This window comes from Lepidochelys olivacea, assembly GCF_965140295.1.
Source record: "Lepidochelys olivacea isolate rLepOli2 genome assembly, chromosome: 1".
NCBI classification, from domain to species: Eukaryota; Metazoa; Chordata; order Testudines; family Cheloniidae; genus Lepidochelys; species Lepidochelys olivacea.
This window is the reverse complement of record NC_140411.1, coordinates 98,202,958-98,224,492: the sequence shown is the minus strand read 5'-3', so window position 1 is coordinate 98,224,492 and position 21,535 is coordinate 98,202,958. Positions and strand designations below refer to the sequence as shown.

The 21,535-nt window shown below is 38.6% G+C and overlaps 1 protein-coding gene across 3 annotated transcripts in view; it reads left to right on the top strand.

Annotated features, from left to right (window-relative positions):
• ABCC4 (ATP binding cassette subfamily C member 4 (PEL blood group)) overlaps positions 1-21,535 on the top strand; it is a 238,221-nt gene that overhangs the window by 144,968 nt on the left and 71,718 nt on the right. For all 3 annotated transcript variants that reach the window (XM_084642483.1, XM_084642482.1, XM_084642481.1), the window contains one exon: positions 6,598-6,677. In XM_084642483.1, coding sequence (XP_084498609.1) covers positions 6,598-6,677 — 80 coding nt within the window. The remainder of the gene's footprint in view (positions 1-6,597; positions 6,678-21,535) is intronic.

Below are 21,535 nucleotides of genomic sequence, written 5' to 3'. Positions count from 1 at the left end.
ATAAGGGAGTCAGCAGACCAGCAACAACAGAGTAGGTCTGAAATGTATGATGACCCAAGTGAGTATAGGGCTTTCTAAATTAATTGCAAGACTTTAAAATCAGTCCATCTATTTTATTCTGTTGTAAAGGAACGTTTTGATTAATACATTGGCCAGAAAGTAAAGCAGGATAGTAAAATTCATTAAACAAAGATTACTAATCACTTGATTTTGGGAATTTGGATTGTGTAATACTAAATGCTAATAGTAGTACATGAAGGTTAATGTGATTGATAATAATGTGAAACTGGTAGAAGAAAATTCTTTCATTTTCTGGTGTTTAGATCATAAATGTTGATTCAGTTTGGATTATATTCCTTTAATCATTTAGTATGAATAAACATTTTAAATAGGTGTGGTAAATTGTCAAGTATTTTCATTGTTTGGATGAAAAGATTTGAACATCTACTCCAAAGTACCAACAAACACCTGCCGAAGCAAAGTGGCTATAGAGCACCTGAACACATTCTGATTCATGAAATTAAAGCAGTTTACAGAGTTAGTAAGAAAAGAATATCACACTCTGAGGTTTGATGTCCTTTTCATGCAGAAGAAAAGAGTTTAGATTCTTTCACTTCAAGTTTAGCCTAACTATTATATTGTAAGGGAGGTTTAATGAATCATTGTTTAACTTAGATACTGCCAAGTATTTGACAGTTAAATAGTCTCAAATGTGTACATAGCACTTTGCTGACAGACCCTTATTTAACTGTGATTAATTGGCATTGAATAGTTATTTAATTACTTCAGAATAAATCTAAGAACAGAGTGTGGTTTGATTAAGTTATTTAATATAGTAACATACATGGAACTGCTGGAGTGAGCACGTTCTCCACTGCAGCTTGCTACTGAAATTACACAAAGCGTTTGGAAGTTTCATAATACTAAAAATAGCAGGTTCTTTTGGCAGATTCAAGTACTCTTGCAACACTGACACTTTAAAATATTTCTGAATTGGTTTATGGGAAGACTTTTTTTGGTCAGTGGAGGTTATCCATCCATTACTATACAATGTCTATATTTTTAGTAATTTTGGTTCTTTTAAAATGCTATGTGAAGAAGATGTGATTCGTATTTGAATAATTCAAGTTGCATGCAGTAGTTGAGTTTGAAAATGTGGGTTAATTCTAAGGCAGGATTTTTGTGGGGACTTACCTACTACGCGTTCAGTGTCCTGAAAATACCACAGTCCAAATGATCCATAGAACACTCACAGCTTATTTAAGGGACTTGGGGAAGCGTAAAGGAGCCCATAGAAATGGTGATAGGCTATAAGGGCCCCAGAGGGCTTAGAGAAAATATTTTCTGTAGGCCAGCTTAACAGGTCCCAGATATCAGGTACAACAATCCTTTGAATCTGGGGAGCAGCCCTGGGCAAATTGAGTGTGTGAATGCTGGCAGAAAATGTGTAATCATGTTCTTGGGAAAGGTTTGAAAATTTTTGCAAGAATGATTAATTTTGCTTTCACATCTAGAATCTCTTCTCTTGCACAGTTAATAGTGCATACCTAAGCAACTAAACCATGTGCTATTTAAAAAGGAAAAGTAGAATTATGTTTCTTCATATCTTGTGAAACAGTCTTCAGTTTGAATTAGAAACTTAGGGTAATGTCTACACTGCAATTAGAAACCCATGGTAGGTTTGTGACAGTTGTCTCAAGCTTGCGGGGCTTGGACTAAGGGGCTGTTCAACTGCAGCGTAGATGTTCAGGCTCAGGCTGCAGCCTGACATCTGGGACCCTCTCACCTCACAAGATCCCAGGGCTCAGGCTGGAACTATGGCTCTAGGACCCTGCAAGGTGGGAGGTCCGAGTTCTCAGGCTCCAGCCTGAGCCTCAATGTCTACACTGCAACTGAACAGTTCTTTAGTCCAAGTCCCACAAGTCCAAGTCAGCTGCACAGGCCAGCCATGGGTGTCTAATTGCAGTGTAGACATATCCATACTATGAATATGCAGTCTCTACCTATGCCACGTCAGAATGGCAAATCCCTGAATGGGGCACTGAAATTTGGATGCAGGCTATTCTCTGTGACTGGTCCCTAATGTTGGAATTTGCTCTGTCTGATAAGCTGTCGTTGCTGGAGTTTATTACTGTTAAGAGAAGTTATACCTTCTGTGAACTGGGTTCCCTGGGCTTGATTCTGATCTCATATAGTCAATGGAGTAACACTGGGGTAAAATCAGCTTTTGTGAAAGTGGGATTAAGGCCCGTTGCTTTGTTTGTTTCTTCTGTGCTAGAAATTTTTTGTTTTTATTTGTGATGCACCCGGATACAACAGTAATGGGCACTAGAATAACTAATTAGCAATAGGAGAAGGAAACATGAGCCTTTAGGAGGCAAACACTTCCATGAGCTTAATGATCAGTCATGCTTTACCAAAAGGAGTGTGCATAAATACCGAATAGACAATAAACAACTTTGTGCAGTAACTATTGAAGATTCCAAAATATTAAAATCTTGCAATTGTAGATAGACCTGAATTTCCTATTTAGGAATTGGTTGATCCAACTCCAGGATGTTTACATTTCTTTTCATAGGGTGGATTGTAGGCGGGCCCATTCCTTTCAAGTTCAGTCATGTTCATACACCAACTGTTTTTCTTACTCATATTTTAGTCCTTGTCATTCTACAGAATTACTATATTTACATTCGAATGTGGATTAAGCAGATTAAAAGATTTTTTTCCCATTTTATTGATAATGTCAGATTAATTTCTACTTTCCTATTACCTGCTGTATCAAAAACATTCTCTAAAAACATATAACAATTTTATAAGGCAATCACCAAAATTACATTTTTGGTATTAGTTAGCAACTTGATTACCCATGAGAACTAAGTAGGAGTTTGATTAGAATGTGGATATGAGGAGGAGATAGTCACGCCAGAGGAATCTTTCTTATGGTTCACCCAGTTTGGTTTTAGCGTGGGTCTGTATGCATCAAAGAACTTTAGCCAAATGAGATGTTATTGTAAATGAGAATATTCTGGAACTTGTTCTTGGCAGTCATAATGAGTTTTGGTATTATTTTATAAAATGTTTGTGTTGTGTATCAGTTGTGGTCAGTTTGGATGAGCTATTACCAGCAGGAGAGTGAGTTTGTGTGTGTATGGGGGTGGGGGGGATGTGAGAAAACCTGGATTTGTGCTGGAAATGGCCCACCTTAATTATGCACATTGTAGGGAGAATGGTCACTTTGGATGAGCTATTACCAGCAGGATAGTGAGTTTGTGTGTGTGGTTTTTGGGAGGGGGGTGAGGGGGTGAGAGAACCTGGATTTGTGCAGGAAATGGCCCAACTTTATTATCATGCACATTGTGTAAAGAGTTGTCACTTTGGATGGGCTATCACCAGCAGGAGAGTGAATTTGTGTGTGGGGGGTGGAGGGTGAGAAAACCTGGATTTGTGCTGGAAATGGCCCACCTGATGATCACTTTAGATAAGCTATTACCAGCAGGACAGTGGGGTTGGAGGAGGTATTTTTTCATATTCTCTGTGTATAAATAAAGTCTGCTGCAGTTTCCACGGCATGCATCCGATGAAGTGAGCTGTAGCTCACGAAAGCTCATGCTCAAATAAATTGGTTAGTCTCTAAGGTGCCACAAGTACTCCTTTTCTTTTTGCGAATACAGACTAACACGGCTGTTACTCTGAAACCTGTGTTGTGTATGTTTTATTTTGTTTTAAAGAGCCAGAACAGAACTTTATTACTGTTGCAACTTAAAACTTTCTCCATCTGTCTATGGGGGCTGTCGTAGAGCTTTGAAACTTTGAGGTAGTGCAAAGGGGTAGTCACAAACTTCTATAGTAACAAACCTCTAACTTTCACTTGTAAGTTGCAATAAAAACCTGCCAGAAAATGGACAACAAAACTTCAGATAGTGTTGGGATTGAAACTTCAAAGTGATAAACTGCTTTGTGATAGTTTGTGAGCATTTCACTACTAATTTGTCTCAGCCTTCTACCCTTCACGGCCCTGTCTACAAAAAGTACAAAGTTAAACTATTTTCACAGCTGTGTTAGAGTAACTGTAATGCTGCTCCAGGAAGGAATTTGCATGTGCTATCTACTCATTGAATCATGGGACATGGTGAAGGTATTCCAGGTTTCCTGACATTGTTAATAGTGACCTGCACGGTACTACTGGTGTTGAAGCAGCCAGTCTGAAAGAACTTGCTTTGTTGGTGCACGTTCTGTGTATTATGGAATTTCCTCTGAGGAGTAACCAAGATAATTCTGCTGCAATCTCTTATCACTATTACAAATAAACCAGATTAAAGGTGAATGCCAAAACAAAATTTAAAACAGAGAGAAGCTCAGGCTTCTGTACTGTATGTCCCTGTGCTAAGCAGGCCACGGGGGCAGTCTGAAGAGAAGTTAGCACTAAACTTTTTTAAATGATCTTTTCCTTTGTGAAATCCTCTTGGTACTATTTGGTTCCCTTGAAGATATCCCAGAATGTGATGTAAGAGCTACCAAGAGTCTCACTGCAGCACATGCATTTCATGGGCTGAGTCACCCCTCCTGTGTCAAAACCCCCATGGGGGGATCAAAGGGAAAGAAACCTCCAAGCTGCATCCCTTGATGGAGTTTCCCTGATCTTTCTGTTCCAACATGAAACAACTGGCAGGGCTCATTTGCAAATCTGGAGGATACCCAAAAACTGCAGGATCTCTGCGCCATCTGCACAGAGGCCCTGTGTCTCAGAGCTATCTCCATGCCCGTAACGTGCCCTTCCTCTCCCACTACAATGGCTCTGCATGGACAGAGGTGATTCCCCATGATTCTTAAAAGGTGATTCCCCATGATTCAAGGGCACCTGAGAACAGGTTACTGTGCCAGGATCAGTTAATTTTCCTGAGTACTCGTTACAAGGTTGAAAGAGTGATTATGTGTTTCTCACTTCATCCCACTCCCACCCAATGTGGGGTTTCCCAGTCCCTGTCCATCCCACAGCACATCAATCCTGACCCTGTGAACAGTCTTCTGTGAGCTACTAGGTAAGTGGGGATCGTGCTGTAGAAGTAGCTGTCCTTTCCCACTGTGTGGTGAGATCTGCATGGAGATTTTAGGAGTACAGCCTGGACACATAGTGTTTGTGATATCACAGAATAATGCACTTTCAGATATCTTCAGTAAACCTAGACATACCAAGAGGTTATATCAGAGAGAGAGGAGAGACTGTTGAGAAAGCTGGTTTAAAAAAACATTTGTGAACTGAATAATCCTCTCCCACCTGATCCTGGCTAATGAGACAGATGTTCATCACAAAAATCTCAGTTTAACTCCGTTTTTATTTTTTAATCTGCAGTTCATCTTTATGCCAAACTTTTAAACTCAACAGAATTTTCAGCAGAGGACCCGCTCTTGCCCCTCTGCCAGAGGAGGATTTGAAAATCACTGATTTTTGTCACTTTTCTTAAAAAAAAATACATTCTTCAATTCCCTCTCCTTATGATCCATGATTCCAAAAGAGAGAAAAACTAAATCTCATCACAAAATTCATTAAAATAATTGAGGTAGATAGAAAGAAAGAAAGAAAGAAACTTGAATGTGTCCACATACATAAACCCCTTATGAAAGGTAAGATTCTCATCCCTAGGTTAAATGGTACCTTACTTCCTGAGTAGAAGCATCAGTTCGTGGAGTAAAGTACTAATCTATCTAATGGTGGCAGAATGGTGACATTTATAATTAAAGCTCTCTTGCTATGACTGAATTTTTTTCACACAAGTAGACCTTAAGAAAATAGAAGAGAATAAATGCTTCAGTGATAATAGATTAAAAATGTTATTAGTTTTAATAAAGATCAGCATTGTCAAGGTTTTGAATAAATATAAAAAACATGCTGCATCAACATAAAAACATGCCACATCAATACAAACCTAACTAAAATTTGATTCCAGAATAGCTGCAACGTGAATTTAAAGATGCTAAGATTTCTTTACTTTTGTGAAATCTAAGTTGGTTAAAAATCACAGAACTACTAAAAAGGACAATATTAGGCCTTGCAGTAAATGCATACAACTCAGGTAAATGTCAGTGGAACTTGCAAGCAAGGACCAGAGTCAGACAGGTTATGGCCCATATTGATTGATGTATATAAGTATTAAGAATCTAGTCCTATAACTGTTTACTTATGTGGATAATGTCATGCATGTATGTAAGGATTTGCAGGATTGAGGTCTTAAGTTCTATCTAAATGACTAGTTTCAGACTGTTATGAAACATTTGAAATGGTGGTGACCACACACTATCACTATTAAATAAACAATTTATGTCTGTATTAAAGAAGCATTCATTCAAAAATAATATTTTTATTCTTTTTTAGCAAAATGTATTGCACTAGCTGTAAAAAATCTCCTTTTGTGTTCTGTTTTCAGAAGATCTCCTTTTTTGTTTATTTTCAGATGTCAGCCATTTTCTTCTTGATTTTCTTAAATTGCCTGTAAAACTAAAGCATATTGTATTTTAAAAAATATTATTCTGATTTTTTGTGAATTTTTAAAAATTGTCTTTGAAAAAAACTACAATTTCTTTTGAATCCTGTTTTTATAGGGAGAATCTTAAATCGTTTCTCCAAAGATATTGGCCATCTGGATGATTTGCTTCCACTGACAATTTTAGACTTCATACAGGTAATGTAGTTGCTACTGTTTGAGAATTTTACCTTGTGCTATGAATTTCAAGTCCTCTATACTCAGATGACATACAAAACCCAATCACTTATCTGCCAAAGTTTTAGTTGAATGAATTTAATGAAAGTGCTTGTTTGTGAAAGAAAGGTGTGGTCAAAATTTAATGTGCAAGTGAAAAGCTATCATGAGCAATAAGTGGCAGGTAGGTGTGGCTATACAGCTTGCTATCATGTCAAGATTTCAGTTCATAGTAGCTACATGCTTCATAAATCACTCCGGATTTGCCTCCAAGCACTCTGGCAAGCCTAGTGTGTTATGAAATATATTTACAGTAAAGAAACAATCAATTCACATGGCAAGATAGCACAGATTAACCTAATTATGCGTGTACTTCCACAAAGAAGCAAATGCTTACCACACCATTTTGGATTAAAATAGGTGTGGCTTTTTACAAAGAAAGGATTAGTAATAACAGGGTGAAAATAATAGTCTTAATAGGAACAAGAGAAAGAAGTTACTGCAAATAGAAAAATGTCTATAAGCACAAACAATGTTAGTGACAATAAAAGGATTAAATTTATGATATTCCAGTGATTTTGATTGGCATCCCAATTCATCCTTTTTATCAATACTTCAAAAGCAAAATGTTTACAAAAACAACCGCTGTATGCTAAAATATTCTTAATGCCTGTAGACTTAAAATTCAGAATTGCAGAAATTAGAGATGGAAAAGACTGATTAGACCGTCTGTAGATTCATCATTCTACCTATTCAGAAATGTTTCCTACAGTAATATTACTTAGTGCTTTATCCAGTCTTACGGATGACTCCATGGAGATTTAACCTGTTTTTTCATATTGAAATTAAATGTACTTTGGGTTTGTAAAAGTTACTTTTATCACATTGATAATACTTAACTCTTGAAGTGTGCTGAAAAATTAATTTAAGACATTTTTAGTTAAAACACATTTTTTAGAAAAGACCTCTTTTCTTGCCTAAGCAAGGCCTTAAGGTTGAAGAGCTTTTTGTCCTGCTTTTCAAAGCTGTTCAGTGCAGTAGACCCCTTTGAGAGGGAGATGGGATGGCTTTTTTTTTTTAATCTGCTTGCAGGACCTCCCTTAGAAATTGTAAACACTTTTTACCATTATCTGCTGTTTTTCTAACTCTTAATGTTAAGTTTTTGAATTTGCCTAGTTTCCAAAGTATACAAGAGATCTGTCCTATGGGCAGAAGGTAAACAATCTGCTAGAGCAGGGGTGGGCAAACTTTTTGGCCCGAGGGCCACGTCACGGTTGCGAAACTGTATGGAGGTCCTGGTAGGGAAGGCTGTGCCTTCCCAAACAGCCTGGCCCCTGCCCCCATCTGCCCCATCCCACTTCCCGCCCCTGACAGCCCCCCTCAGAACTCCCAACCCATCCAACCCTCCCCCGCTCCTTGTCCCTTGAACGCCCCCTCCCAGGACCCCCCATCCCTAACCGCCCCCCACCCCCCAGGACCCTAGCCGCTATCCAACCCCCCCATTCCCTGTCCTCTGACTGCCCTGACGCCTACCCACACCCCTATCCCCTGACTGTCCCCCGGGACCCCCTGCCCCTTATTCCCCCCCCCCCCGCTCCCTTACCATGCTGCTTAGAGCAGCAGGAGCTCGCCGCCTGGCTGGAGCCAGCAGGCCAAAGCACCGGCGGCACAGCGAGCTGAGGCTGCAGCGGAGGAGGGACAGCAGGGGAGGGGCCAGGGGCTAGCCTCCCCTGCCAGGAGCTCAGGGGCTGGGCGTGATGGTCCTGCGGGCTGGATGTGGCCTGCAGGCCGTAGTTTGCCCATCTCTGTGCTAGAGTGTATGTGTATTGGCCATTTATTTCTATCAGTTATATGGAATCAAAACTTTGTTTTTCTTTAGACTTTTCAACTATCTTTTATTAGGACATCTTGCTTTGTTTCAATTGGTTTAGGCAATGTATTTTTGTCCTGCTATCCTGCTGCGTGCCCAGACTACTCTGCATACTGCCCTTTTGCTAGCTTCCTCTCCTGCGTATAGTATGCTTCTGCTCTCTCCACTGTGTACAGGACTGGGTAAGTCCAGGCTGCGGACAGTGAAATGACATGGCTTTGCTGCTGCTTCTGGTACTTGATTGTCTGCTCCTGTAATCAGCATGAAACTCCTCTCCTCCACAAAGCCTGGTGGCTGCTGCCAAAGCTGGAGAGAGTTGGAAAGAATTTAGGGGACAAAAGGAAAGGGGAGGTGTTGAGAAACTGAGGCAGGGAAAGGGAACAGAGGTAAACAGACAATTGCAGGGGAAATGATGTTCCGCATTGTATTCCTCAATTTAGGGTTAACATGTCCCATGTTGTCACTCATTTGAGAATAGGGATCTCTCTGGGGTCTGTCTCCTATTGTGGAGTGTCTGGAGGTAGAGAGGTACAAATATGTCTTTCCAACTAGTGCAGATAATTTATATTATTACATGCATCTTTCAAATGCCTGCCACTGTAGTTAGTAAGTGCTCAGATATTACAGGCAAATGGGGGTAAAGTCAGTGTATTGTATGTTTACCCAAACAAAACTGATCTGGGATGAAAGAATAAAGCATTTCATTGTAAATGTGAATTTCTTGTTCTTTTGACTGTTATCAAGCCTCTTATCCATATTGTGAAAACTGCAATTTGCAAAAGTTTCCCATCCAAAATCTCATGTGCTGAGCTACTTAGTTCATCTCTTGTAAATAGGGCATTTAAATATTTGAAAGACAGGTGTTCTAAAGTTTGCACTGTAAGTGAAAACACACAAGCTTTGGGAACAGATGTATGGTATAGTTAAGTGGGGGTAAAAGGATTTTTTTTAAATACACAGTTGTATACGTCCAGAATCTTTACAGAAATTATTTAAATGATTTTCGTTGTACATAAATTTCAGTGCTTCCCTGTTCTGTTGGGCATAAGAAAAGAAGCCTTAGTTAGTTAAATCCTATTGTAGGTTTGTTGCACTTAGCTATTAAACTTCTGAGCATGAGAGGAAAAACATTCCCTCTCTTTGTTAAAATGTACCACTGCTGAACGTCGGTGATGCATATTAGTTAATACATCTTGAATTTAACAGCAAAGTTATATTACATTATCTCTAAGGAAGCATAGATTTCTAGAGAGGATAACTGTTATCAATTATGATAAAGATCTTTTGTCACTTATTTTGTTTGCAGGTGTCTTTTATAAGACTTTCTATAATCCCTTCAGGAAGAAATATTTTCTTCTTTTTAAGAACAGTATTAGCGAAGTATAAAAGCTCTGATCCCTACTATTGTTGTTGATTATTTGAGGGACATTTCCCAAAATTCATTGTTTTAAATGGTTGTCAGGAGGAATCAAGTGAAATTTAATAAACAATGCAGTAACTGATTCATTTTACTTTATGTGTAGAAGCTTTTCTTGTGAAGATTTGCATTGAAGAAGTGGTCCTTGTTGTGAGTTATCGTTACTATATTAGCAAGTGTATATTTCATTTCTGAACAAATAAACTTAACTTGGCTGGGCTCAGATACTACAATGAGGAGTGCTGTAGAAGTACCTATAAATAAATAAAAATTTACTAGTTTCAGGAATTTCATAGTTAAAAAGAATATAGATTTTAAGAGAATACCAAAAATTCCCAGTATTACCATAGACCCCTAATAAAATGTACACACTGCACTACAGTTCTAATGAACATGATTAGTCTAGATAGCTATTCTGGATGAAAAATAATTCCTAAAATGGAAATAATTACATTTATTTTGTCCGTCATTGGATAAACCAGAAAGAAACAGTTTGTTTATTTTTAAAAGAGACTAGAAATGTTCTGGACATGTAATAAAGAGTTGTTAGAGAAAAAAAATTAAATGGGGGGCATGCAACAAGCACAAAAATGCTTAAATAAAGCCTTACTATATTTGGGTTCCAGAGCTGACCATGTTTTTCAGAACTGTGGATCTGAAAGGGCACCCAAAGTCAGCTCCTCATAGTCCAATATGTGAGGATTAAAGAGCAGGAGACTATAAATTCTGCTTCCCTTGTTTTGTGAAAAGATCTGCTCAACTTCAGCATGAAGGTATTAAAAAGAGAAGATTTTGGCCTTACAGAATGAGGAAATCATTTTTTGCCTGCTACTTTGTAAAGATCATGTTCATTTGATAACTGTCTGTTGGAATAATTGCTTCCATCATTTTATAAATAAAAATTAGAATGATCTGTCAGAGCACACATTTAAGGATGTATGCTGCTACACTGATATCAAATGGAGCTGTATGTGCAGACAGAGGGTTATTATCGGATATTAGGTTATTATACTTAGCTGAGTTTCTTTGAATTTTACATTTACGGTCTGATTCAAAACTCATAAAAGTAAATAGGAATCTTTTCATTAACTTCAGTAGGCTCTGTATCAGGCTGCTAGCGTTCAAGGCCTGTATCCAGAAATTGGTGCACTGGTTTGGGCCCTTATGCCTCTGATGGACTCTGCGTGGGCGTAAGTTTCCATGACAGCTCATCTCTTTGTGCCATATTTATTAAATTCATAACTGATCATTTTCATTTACTGCTATGTTTGCTATAGTCCAAACTGATTTTTAGAAAGTTAGTGACTTGAACTAGTGGAAATAACTTGAAAAGCAAAATGAAGGTAACAGTGTTTGGTTGATGTAAGCCCATATACTTTGTTAGTCAGTTACCTTATAACTCTTACCCTCATTCTTCCTTCCCCTTCCTTTCCTGCTGTTGATTACATTCATTTGGGACATCTCGTTTTCAACTAAGTTGTAAGCTCTTCAAGGCAGGAACCATGGATAAAATGTTCAAAAGTGCATTGATGACTTAGGTGACTGATTCTCATTGACTTTCAATGGATTTAGACACCTAAAATTACTTAGGGTACATCTACACTGTAAATACAATAAAGGGTTAGTTCTTAACTCAGGTTAGCTAACAGGTTAAAAAAGCAGTACGGACAGGAAAACTCCGCTATTATCTTGAATTTGAAGCTCAAGGTAAAGCCTGTAGCGGAGTCTGGTGTTGCACTCAAATGCTAACTTGATTAAAAGCTGGGTTGCGATGTCTTCACTACTATTTTATTCTGAGTTAGCAAACACCTTTTTTTGCACTGAAAGACCTCTCCTTAGATGCTTCCTAAGATTTTATTCTATACCTGCTTATATGTTTGTACTGTATCTGGCACAATAGGACTTTCATCCTGAGTGGGGTCTAGAGGTGCTACCAGAATATAAATAATAGTCACAAATATCCTTTGTTTAGTGAACAATAAAACTGATCAGATTTAATTAAATAGATAAATGGGCTTAAGGATGTTCAATGCCCAACTTCTGTTAAAAGTGAATAGGACTTTGGCACTCAGCTCCTTCAGGCTCTTTTGAAAATCCCTTCTAAGCTCACTTAGTATCTTAGCCAAAATTTCCTGACTCTATCTCTAGCACGGCAGGGACGCAAGGTTCCAGCCATGTGGAGCTCATTGACAAACTGTGGCTTATCATTTAAATACACTGTGGTTAAAATATTACAGCTGTATACAACTTAACATAATAAATTTGTATATTGGCTTTTTTAATTGGAGAAAGAATCCAGGGGTGGAATATTATAGTACTCATAGTTTAATAAGAAATGTAAGGTATAACATAACATTTTATATACAATAGCCCATATTTTCAAAAGTGGCCACTGTTTATGATGCCTTGATTTCTGCATGCTCAACTGGAGACACTTTGGGGCTTATTTACAGAGATGCTGAGAGTCCATATCTCATTAAGTTCAAATGGACTTGTGGGTGCTTAGCATCCTTGAAAAATCAGCATTTTCAGTGTCTCAAGTTGGGCTCCCAAAATTAGTAGCCACTTGAAAATGTTGGCCAGTATGATCATCTTCGTAAAGTTCTACGGATTCTTCCATTTCCAATAGCTTCACCATTTCATGCTCTTTTTTTAAATATTCCCTTTCTTCTACAATAGTCACTAGTTGGTATTTAAAGTCAGCATAATATAGATGTCTTAGTTTATTGTCTTTTTGATAACAAAATATAAATCCTCTATGATTTCATTATTCATATCTAGATAAATGAATTGCTGGTTTAGTTTCCCTTATATTTAAAGAAGACACTGCTTTTAAATTATCTCCCACTCCTTTTGATTTTACCCTGTGCTGGATTTTAAAAAACTCAAGATTGTTTTGTTTCTGGGGAACATTGTGAACATGTGAACTATCAGCAGCTGCTCTTGGTAAAGGGCAGTGATTTATTGAGGAAAACTGAATTGCGAAACCTTTTTCCTCCCAAAATCAACAGCTTGACTGAGCTTAAATAACTGACTTTTCATATCCTTTCATCACATACAAAGACCTAATCTTGAGCCTACTTGAGCCACCAATGTAGGCTTTGGCTAAGACCACCGCTGAATGTGTCATTCCCTTCTCACCACACACAAAACACATTGACTGCAGCTTTATGAAGTGAAAATACTGAAGAAAAGGAAAATGTGAAGAAGGTGTCCACAGTCATTCCTTTTAAAAAATAGCTGCTGCATCTGGATATTAAGAACAAAAAGTGCCTAAGACTGGAATAATAAGCTAGGGTCACTTGCTTTCATAGGTGCAAAAGAGTGGAACTGCCTTTACTTGTTTCAGTATCACTGACCCTTGCATTTTATTGTTTGGCAATGTCAGGGAAAGTGTGTAGAAGGAATTCCAGCATCTTTTAGCTTTACAATGACTTTGTCATTTTGTGATTCTTACAGTTCATTTTTTCCCCCCAAAGTTAGTCAGCTTTTGTATGTGTAAGATAATTTTAAGATGTGTGCATTGGATAATTACATAAAAGTTCTTTGTCTGCTAAAAGATTATGTAACTTGGTTCAATTTTTATGATATTTTAAAACATTAAAATAATGAGGGTATCAAAAAATACCCAAGGACTGGGATCTTTGTTAAATGTCTCTCTGTTCTGTTTGGTGAAGCAGGTCATGCAAACATGTATCTTTTGTGTGTGTGTTGTTACATTCTGATTTTTGAGTGGTATTAGTTGCAAAGATTCTGTGATTTTGCCATTATAGGAAGTTTAGCTAAAAGAGAACAGTAAATAGCAGCTTGGTGACAGTTAATCATGGGGGGACTCTCTGAACCTTTTTCTGCTTGCATCTACACGTTCCAATTTCTCTTGTCCAGCATCCATGCCACAATGGATCAGTTAGTATTTAACATAGGGCTAATTAAGTCTTATTGGGACAGGGGGACAGGCGAAAATAAGAATGTGATTTTTACCAGGTCTATTAGAAGAAGGCACAGGCATTTAGATAGAAATGTGGTGAGGTGGAAATGTTCATTTTAAAAAAAAAAGGTGATTCTGTAACTTTTTCTGAAGTTCCTTGATTTTTTTTATTTATTTATTTTTGTATTTTCATGGTTGCCATTAACTCAGAATAAAAATATACTATTTACACTGATGTGAAAAAAAGGAGGGGAGGATTTCTGCCTTGAAGATCAAAAATGCTGTAGGTGTGAGGGTAACATGGTGTGTTGGCTAAATAAAGCTGCCCTTTATTTGCTCTCTCACTCCTCTTTTGAATGCCCCAACTATTAAATCTCAGGAACCAGATGGAGTAATCTTGATGATAACCAGTATATATGCTAAAGCCATTGCTGTGTTTTTACACTGTAACTGTCATCCATTTTTCTTTAATGTTTTAAAAAATTATTTCTTGTACTTCAACCAAATATCTGGGTAGGCTGGTCATCCAGATTTAGGCCAGAGCCATGCAGAGCTCAGAGATGTCTCCAGTTTCCAGTTTTTATTTCTACTCTACAACTATTTTCAGCATTATTAGTGACAGGTAAAGTTTCTTTCTCTCTCTCTCTTTCTCTCTCTCTCTCTCTCTCTCTCTCTATATGCATGCAATAAGGTTTATTACTATAGCAAAACAGAAATTTAATATAAAATATCAAATATACAGATAACTATTTCAGTGTTTTCTGCATTTTGTTCTTGTTTCATATCTGTTCTATTTTTGAATAAAATAAATTCTTAATGAGATGCCCCCTAACCTTTATTCATATGTGGAAGAAGACAGTACACAAACATTCCTCTTAATTATTTTGCATTTATCTTTTTCCCTTGATGACTCTGTTTCTCTCTTTCCTGACCTTTTTCTTCTTCATTTTCTTTTCACTTTCTTGTCTTTTTCTTTGTGTACTTCCCAGCTTACAACAACATATTGTACCTAAGTTATTTCTCTGATTTTTCTCAATGAATTGGGGGAAAGCAGTGTTTTGAATATAGTATCTCTCAGTTCCTTGAAAAATAAAACTAGCTTTCATTTAGTGATATAAACTCTTTTCGCTGTAGCTCCTGGTCTAGAGTACTGGAGGTCTCATGTGATGCAGTCTTTTTGCAAGATTTCTAGTAGTTCATGGTTTTGACTGGTTGCAAGCAGCGGGAATATAGCAAGGACAGCTTTTCTCAAAGTATTTTGGTGCCTCTGGATGAAACCAAAAGGTGGTGAGGTTGCACAAAACTACTTTAAAGTTAAATGAACAACCAAACAAGGGTTCAGTTCTACTTTTGGATAAAAATTTAGGTCAGACCTTACCTTTGGCATTCATATCCCTATTTTCCTTCCCAAGTTACTTTGGAACAGATCTTTAGCTGGTGCAAATCAGCTTAGCTGCATTGAAGTGTACCAGCCTTTACACCAGCTGAGGATTTGGCCACCCAGAGGCCAAGTGAGGAGTTGAGTTCACCCAAAATTCCTAAATGTCTTTCAAGAGATCCTGCTGATCCTAGACTCTTCAAGTCTATTAGAAGTGGGGTTTGGTATATTTTAGTATGGAAAGGCCACAAAGAGGTATTCATAAGGCTAAGCAAATATATTTTCTACAGTTTGTTTGTATTTTTTCTCTATCTTTTTTGTAATACTAAATTTGCTTTTGGCACAGGGGTGAAGCATTTGATTATTTATTTAAATGGCTTGTCAAGCGTTTTTATAACCCTCCACATTTGTAGCACAACCTGATTATTAAAAAAAAAGACATATCAAGGTCATTAATATTTCTAACACTTCACAGCAGCTAGAAATCTTTTAATTCTACTGTCAGTCATAGAATGTAACAATCCTGTTCCAAATGGCGATAAGTACAAATCTTCTAGATTGCCTTAAACTATTGATATACTATAGATATGACTTATGTGCTTACAAACAAAGTAGGATTTCACTGTTTGGCAAAAAGACTGTAGATTTTACTTTTGATTTGTGAAAAAAAACTGAGCATAATTTGAATGACTAAGTTATGTTTACTAGTGTGGGTATTGGATCATTATACATATTTATTCTGAAAACAAACATGAGGACAAGAAATTATCTGTAACAAAAAACATCTCATAGAAATGTGCTTCTCGGGTTACATGTGCATATCATGCAGTACTTCAGAACTTTTATCCTGCTTTTCACAAGATCGGAAATTGATATAGTTGTTGATCAGTGAATCCTCCAGCAGATTAAGGAGTTGCACTGATGAGTCCACAGACAGTACGTCGTCTATGGATTGATTTAAAGAAAGGCAATTTAAATCACTGATTTATATCACCAAGTGGAAATCCTTGATATAAATCATCAGTTCTAATCAAGTTTTTCATTTGTACTTCAGTTATTTTCTAACTACATTCTTACCGGTTGATAGAACCATAAAAACATGTTGACTTACAACTAAATAAAGCCTTTACACTAGAATTGCTACCTCGGAGGGTCCATTATAACTATATACATTTATTTAACATTTAACATTGAATAGTTTATTTTTTCAGATTATTATTAATTGTATCTTTTTATTATGTTAGAATATGGTAAATGATGTGTTGCTTGTTTGCTGGATAATTAAGATTTTTTTTCTCATGATTTGTGTCAAGCTGCATTAGGGTGGGAACTGGAATTTAACTGAACACAAAGCAGCATATACAATTTTTTTAATACTTTAAATATTTTAGATACATAAATTTCAATTATCAAAATGTTTCACATTTACAACTAAACGATTTCTTAAACAGAGGGGTTAACTGTAGTCAGTAAACTGAACTATTATTTCAGCCCAACATGGTAAATTTTTAAAAAGATGTACAAGTGAAAATGACTGGAGCTTAAGGTTCTACTTGCCTAAGGGCAGGTCTACACTTAAAACACGGCAGCAGTGCCACTGTAGTGCTTCAGTGAAGACTCTCTGTGCCAACGGGAGAGCTTCTCCTGTCGGCGTAATTAATCCACCTCCCTCAGAGCGGTGCCTGTGTTGAAGGAAGCAGCTCTCCCACTGACAGAGAGCTGTCTACACTGGGGTTAGGTCGGTATAATTGTGGATTATTTTTCAACCCCCTGAGCGATGTAGTTATACCAAAGTAAGTTTATAATGTAGACTTGGCCTAAATCTCTTGAAAATGAGACCGTCTATTCTGTTACTTAGACTGTCCTTCAAACTTTTAAAACTAGGGGATCTTATTCCCTCCCTCCTTGTTTTTATTCATAGACAAGTTTTCCTTCTTTTTCAACTCCTAATTGACTTCTCAGCTTTGAATGTATTAGTCCAAATGAAGAAAATATTCTTTCTGTGCCTGCAGAAGAGGCTAGTATTGTCAAAAGCAGTTGTAGCACTTCAACAGGCTCTGGTTCCAGGTGCTTAGCTAGTGACTTCCACCAGCTCAGTGGTGTGACTTTCTTTAAAAGATCATCAGCAAACATGTACTGCTTGAATGGTTCACCTCCAACCCTGAAAGTCATGATGATTGGCATGATTAATGGGTGATTATTAGATGCTCATGTCATAGTAGCATCTCCTTCAGCAGTTTAAACATCTACCCTGGTACTTTGGGTTGGGAATATTGCAAGAAAATGAGGTGGAGTAAGTGCTTGATCCATCTGCTTCTTTAATGCCTGCAATTTAACTTTGTTGTTGGGTATTTCTTTCTTCAATGTTTGACATTCTTTCCACATTTTAACAGCATCAACAATAGAGCAGCAGTCTTTGTGCAGGTTGTCCAAGGCTATGGAAATAGGTTTCAGTTAAGTTGGCCATAAAATAATGTCTGACGCTTGGGTCATCTAGTACATTGAAAGAGGAGGGCACTTTTCAGGGACTGAAAAGGGATGTAACATTTCTTGCTTTGGGAAGCATTGCTGTCTTTTGGTATTAATTTAATAGCACTTTTTACTTCCTCAGTACATTTGGATTATTTTCTCTAGTTCTGAAAATAGAAGAAAATTAGAGGGAAAAAAGAACTTTCACTTTCTAGACAATAGCTATTCCTGCATTATTGTGGAAAGCTACTATTCTAAACCATTGTGTTTACTTCCATCTTCTTTTCCCCAACTCTTGTTTTTCAGTGGGCTTTGAAATACAGCACAGTCCTTTATTTGCAAGTCATTTGTGTACTGTTAAATGGATTATGTTAGGTCCTCATTGCTGAAAAAAAAATGTTAGGCTACCAATAGGTAATACACTGGCTTAGTAACGGTTTCCCTTATGTCTGCTTCCATAACTAACAGCCTATAACTTACTCATAGCTAAAAGACAGGTTTCAGAGTAGCAGCCGTGTTAGTCTGTATCTGCAAAAAGAAAAGGAGGACTTGTGGCACCTTAGAGACTAACAAATTTATTTGAGCATAAGCTTTCGTGAGCTACAACTCACTTCATCGGATGCATTCAGTGGAAAATACAGTGGGGAGATTTATATACACAGAGAACATGAAACAATGGGTGTTACCATACACATTGTAACAAGAGCGATCAAGTAAGGTGAGCTATTGCCAGCAGGAGAGCGGCGGGTGGGGGGTACCTTTCGTAGTGATAATCAAGCCATTTCCATTTCCAGCAGTTGACAAGAATGTCTGAGGAACGGTGGGGGAGTGGGGAGAATAAACATGGGGAAATAGTTTTACTTTGTATAATGACCCATCCACTCCCAGTCTTTATTCAAGCCTAAGTTAGTTGTATCCAGTTTGCAAATTAATTCCAATTCAGCAGTCTCACGTTGGAGTCTGTTTTTGAAGTTTTTTTGTTGAAGAATTGCCACTTTTAGGTCTGTAATCGAGTGACCAAAGAGATTTGAAGTGTTCTCCAACTGGTTTATGAATGTTATAATTCTTGACATCTGATTTGTGTCCATTGATTCTTTTACGTAGAGACTGTCCAGTTTGGCCAATGTACATGGCAGAGGGGCATTGCTGGCACATGATGGCATATATCACATTGGTGGATGTGCAGGTGAACGAGCCTCTGATAGTGTGACTGAATTGATTAGGTCCTATGATGGTGTCCCCTGAATAGATACGTGGACACAGTTGGCAATGGGCTTTGTTGCAAGGATAGGTTTCTGGGTTAGTGGTTCTGTTGTGTGGTTGCTGGTGAGTATTTACTTCAGGTTGGGGGGCTGTCTGAAAGCAAGGACAGGACTGGCCTGTCTCCCAAGATTTGTGAGAGTGATGGGTCATCCTTCAGGATAGGTTGTAGATCCTTGATGATGCATTGGAGAGGTTTTAGTTGGGGGCTGAAGGTGGCGTTCTGTTATTTTCTTTGTTGGGCCTGTCTTGTAGTAGGTGACTTCTGGGTACTCTTCTGACTCTGTCAATCTGTTTCTTCACTTCAACAGATGGGTATTGTAGTTGTAAGAACGCTTGATAGAGGTCTTGTCGGTGTTTGTCTCTGTCTGAGGGGTTGGAGCAAATGCGGTTGTATCATAGAGCTTGACTGTAGACAATGGCTCTTGTGGTGTGTCCTGGATGAAAGCTGGAGGCATGTAGGTAGGCATAGTGGTCAGTAGGTTTCCGGTATAAGGTGGTGTTTATCTGACCATCGCTTATTAGCATCGTAGTGTCCAGGAAGTGGATCTCTTGTGTGGACTGGTTCAGGCAGAGGTTGATGGTGGGATGGAAATTGTTGAAATCCTGGTGGAATTCCTCAAGGGCTTCTTTTCCACGGGTCCAGATGATGAAGATGTCACCAATGTAGTGCGAGTAGGGGCATTAGGGGGCGAGAGCTGAGGAAGCGTTGTTCTAAGTGAGTCATAAAAATGTTGGCATACTGTGGGGCCATGCGGGTACCCATAGCAGTGCCGCTGATTTGAAGGTATACATTGTCCCCAAATGTGAAATAGTTACGGGTGAGGACAAAGTTCAGCCACCAGGTTTGCCATGACATTATCGGGGATACTGTTCCTGACGTCTTGTAGTCCATCTTTGTGTGGAATGTTGGTGTAGAGGGCTTCTACATCCATAGTGACCAGGATGGTGTTTTCAGGAAGATCACCGGTGGATTGTAGTTTCCTCAGGAAGTCAGTGGTGTCTCGAAGGTAACTGGGAGTGTTGGTAGCGTAGGGCCTGAGGAGGGAGTCTACATAGCCAGACACTCCTGCTGTCAGGGTGCCAAGCCTAAGATGATGGGGCGCCCAGGATTTCCAGGTTTATGGATCTTGGGTAGCAGATATAAAACTCCAGGTCGGTTTTTCCCCCCCACTCTCCTGCTTAATAGCTCACCTTAAGTGATCACTCTTGTTTCAGTGTGTATGGTAACACTCATTGTTTCATGTTCTCTATGTATATAAATCTCCCTGCTGTATTTTCCACTGAATGCATCTGATGAAGTGAGCTGTAGCTCACGAAAGCTTATGCTCAGATAAATTTGTTAGTCTCTAAGGTGCCACAAGTACTCCTTTTCTTATAGCTAAAAGAGTTCTTCATAGCTCAAGAGGTAGAGGGTTGGGTTTTTGGTTCCAGTTTTGATATCTGCCAACAACTGTGGAAAGTGCATATATATAGTTTGTCAAAAATACACTCTAAAAGTTTTATATTTTATCTACAGTGTTGTTAAGATAGTTTATTTATTACTCATTCAGATATTATCTGTAATTCTCAAAGGCAAGAATACTGCAATAGATCCCCACTCTGGAGTGCATGATTGAAGTTAGAACCTACTAGGGTGACCATATTTCCCTATGCTGAATAAGGGACACCTGGTAAAATTACTCATATTCAAATAAGTTCAACGGCAATCAGAACTATGCAGTATAACCATTCAAAAAAATACAAACCTGTTAAAAAGTAGTTGGATTCTTTTTATTTACTTTCTTATCTTTAAGACTTTAGGGAGGGGTGACACACAAGGGGAGGGGTGACACACACGGGGAGGGGTGACACACACACACACACACTCGGGTACAACTCTCTCAAACGGGGGAAAAATTAGTGGGTACAGAGCATCTACCGGCACTATGCTTCCCTCTCTGCTCCCCTCCCCCGCAGCTCTTGCACTCCGGCAGCCCCGTGCTTACCAACTCCTCCTCCACCCTCCCAGTGCTTCCGGAGTGCCGCAAACAGCTGATTTGTGGCTTTCAAGCTCCAGGAGGGAGGCGGAGGACCTGGGGCTGGCCACAGGGACCCTAGGTGGCAACGGGGCCCCGGGCGGGGAGCCACACTGGGTGCAAAGCCTGGGGGTGCTGCAGCACCCCCCGCACCTTTACTTCCCACACCTATGGAGACCCGCTGGCACTCTGCATTGACCTCCCGTGGTTTGGTAAATTCTCTGGTTCAGAACTGGGTCAGGTCCCGAGGGTGCCGGACTAGAGAGGTTCAACCTATACTGCTTGTACTGCCTCAGGAGAGACCAAGATTCAGAGGTCTTTTCTGTTATTGGAGTTATACAAAAAATTATTTCTAACAAATCCTTCTGATATCTTCTTCTCATAAGATAATAAATCCCTAAGTTACATGCACGAGACCTCAAATGCTTGTGGTGGTGGTAATGATAATGATATTAATTATAGGAGCCCTAGTCATGGATCAGGACTCCATTGTATTAGGT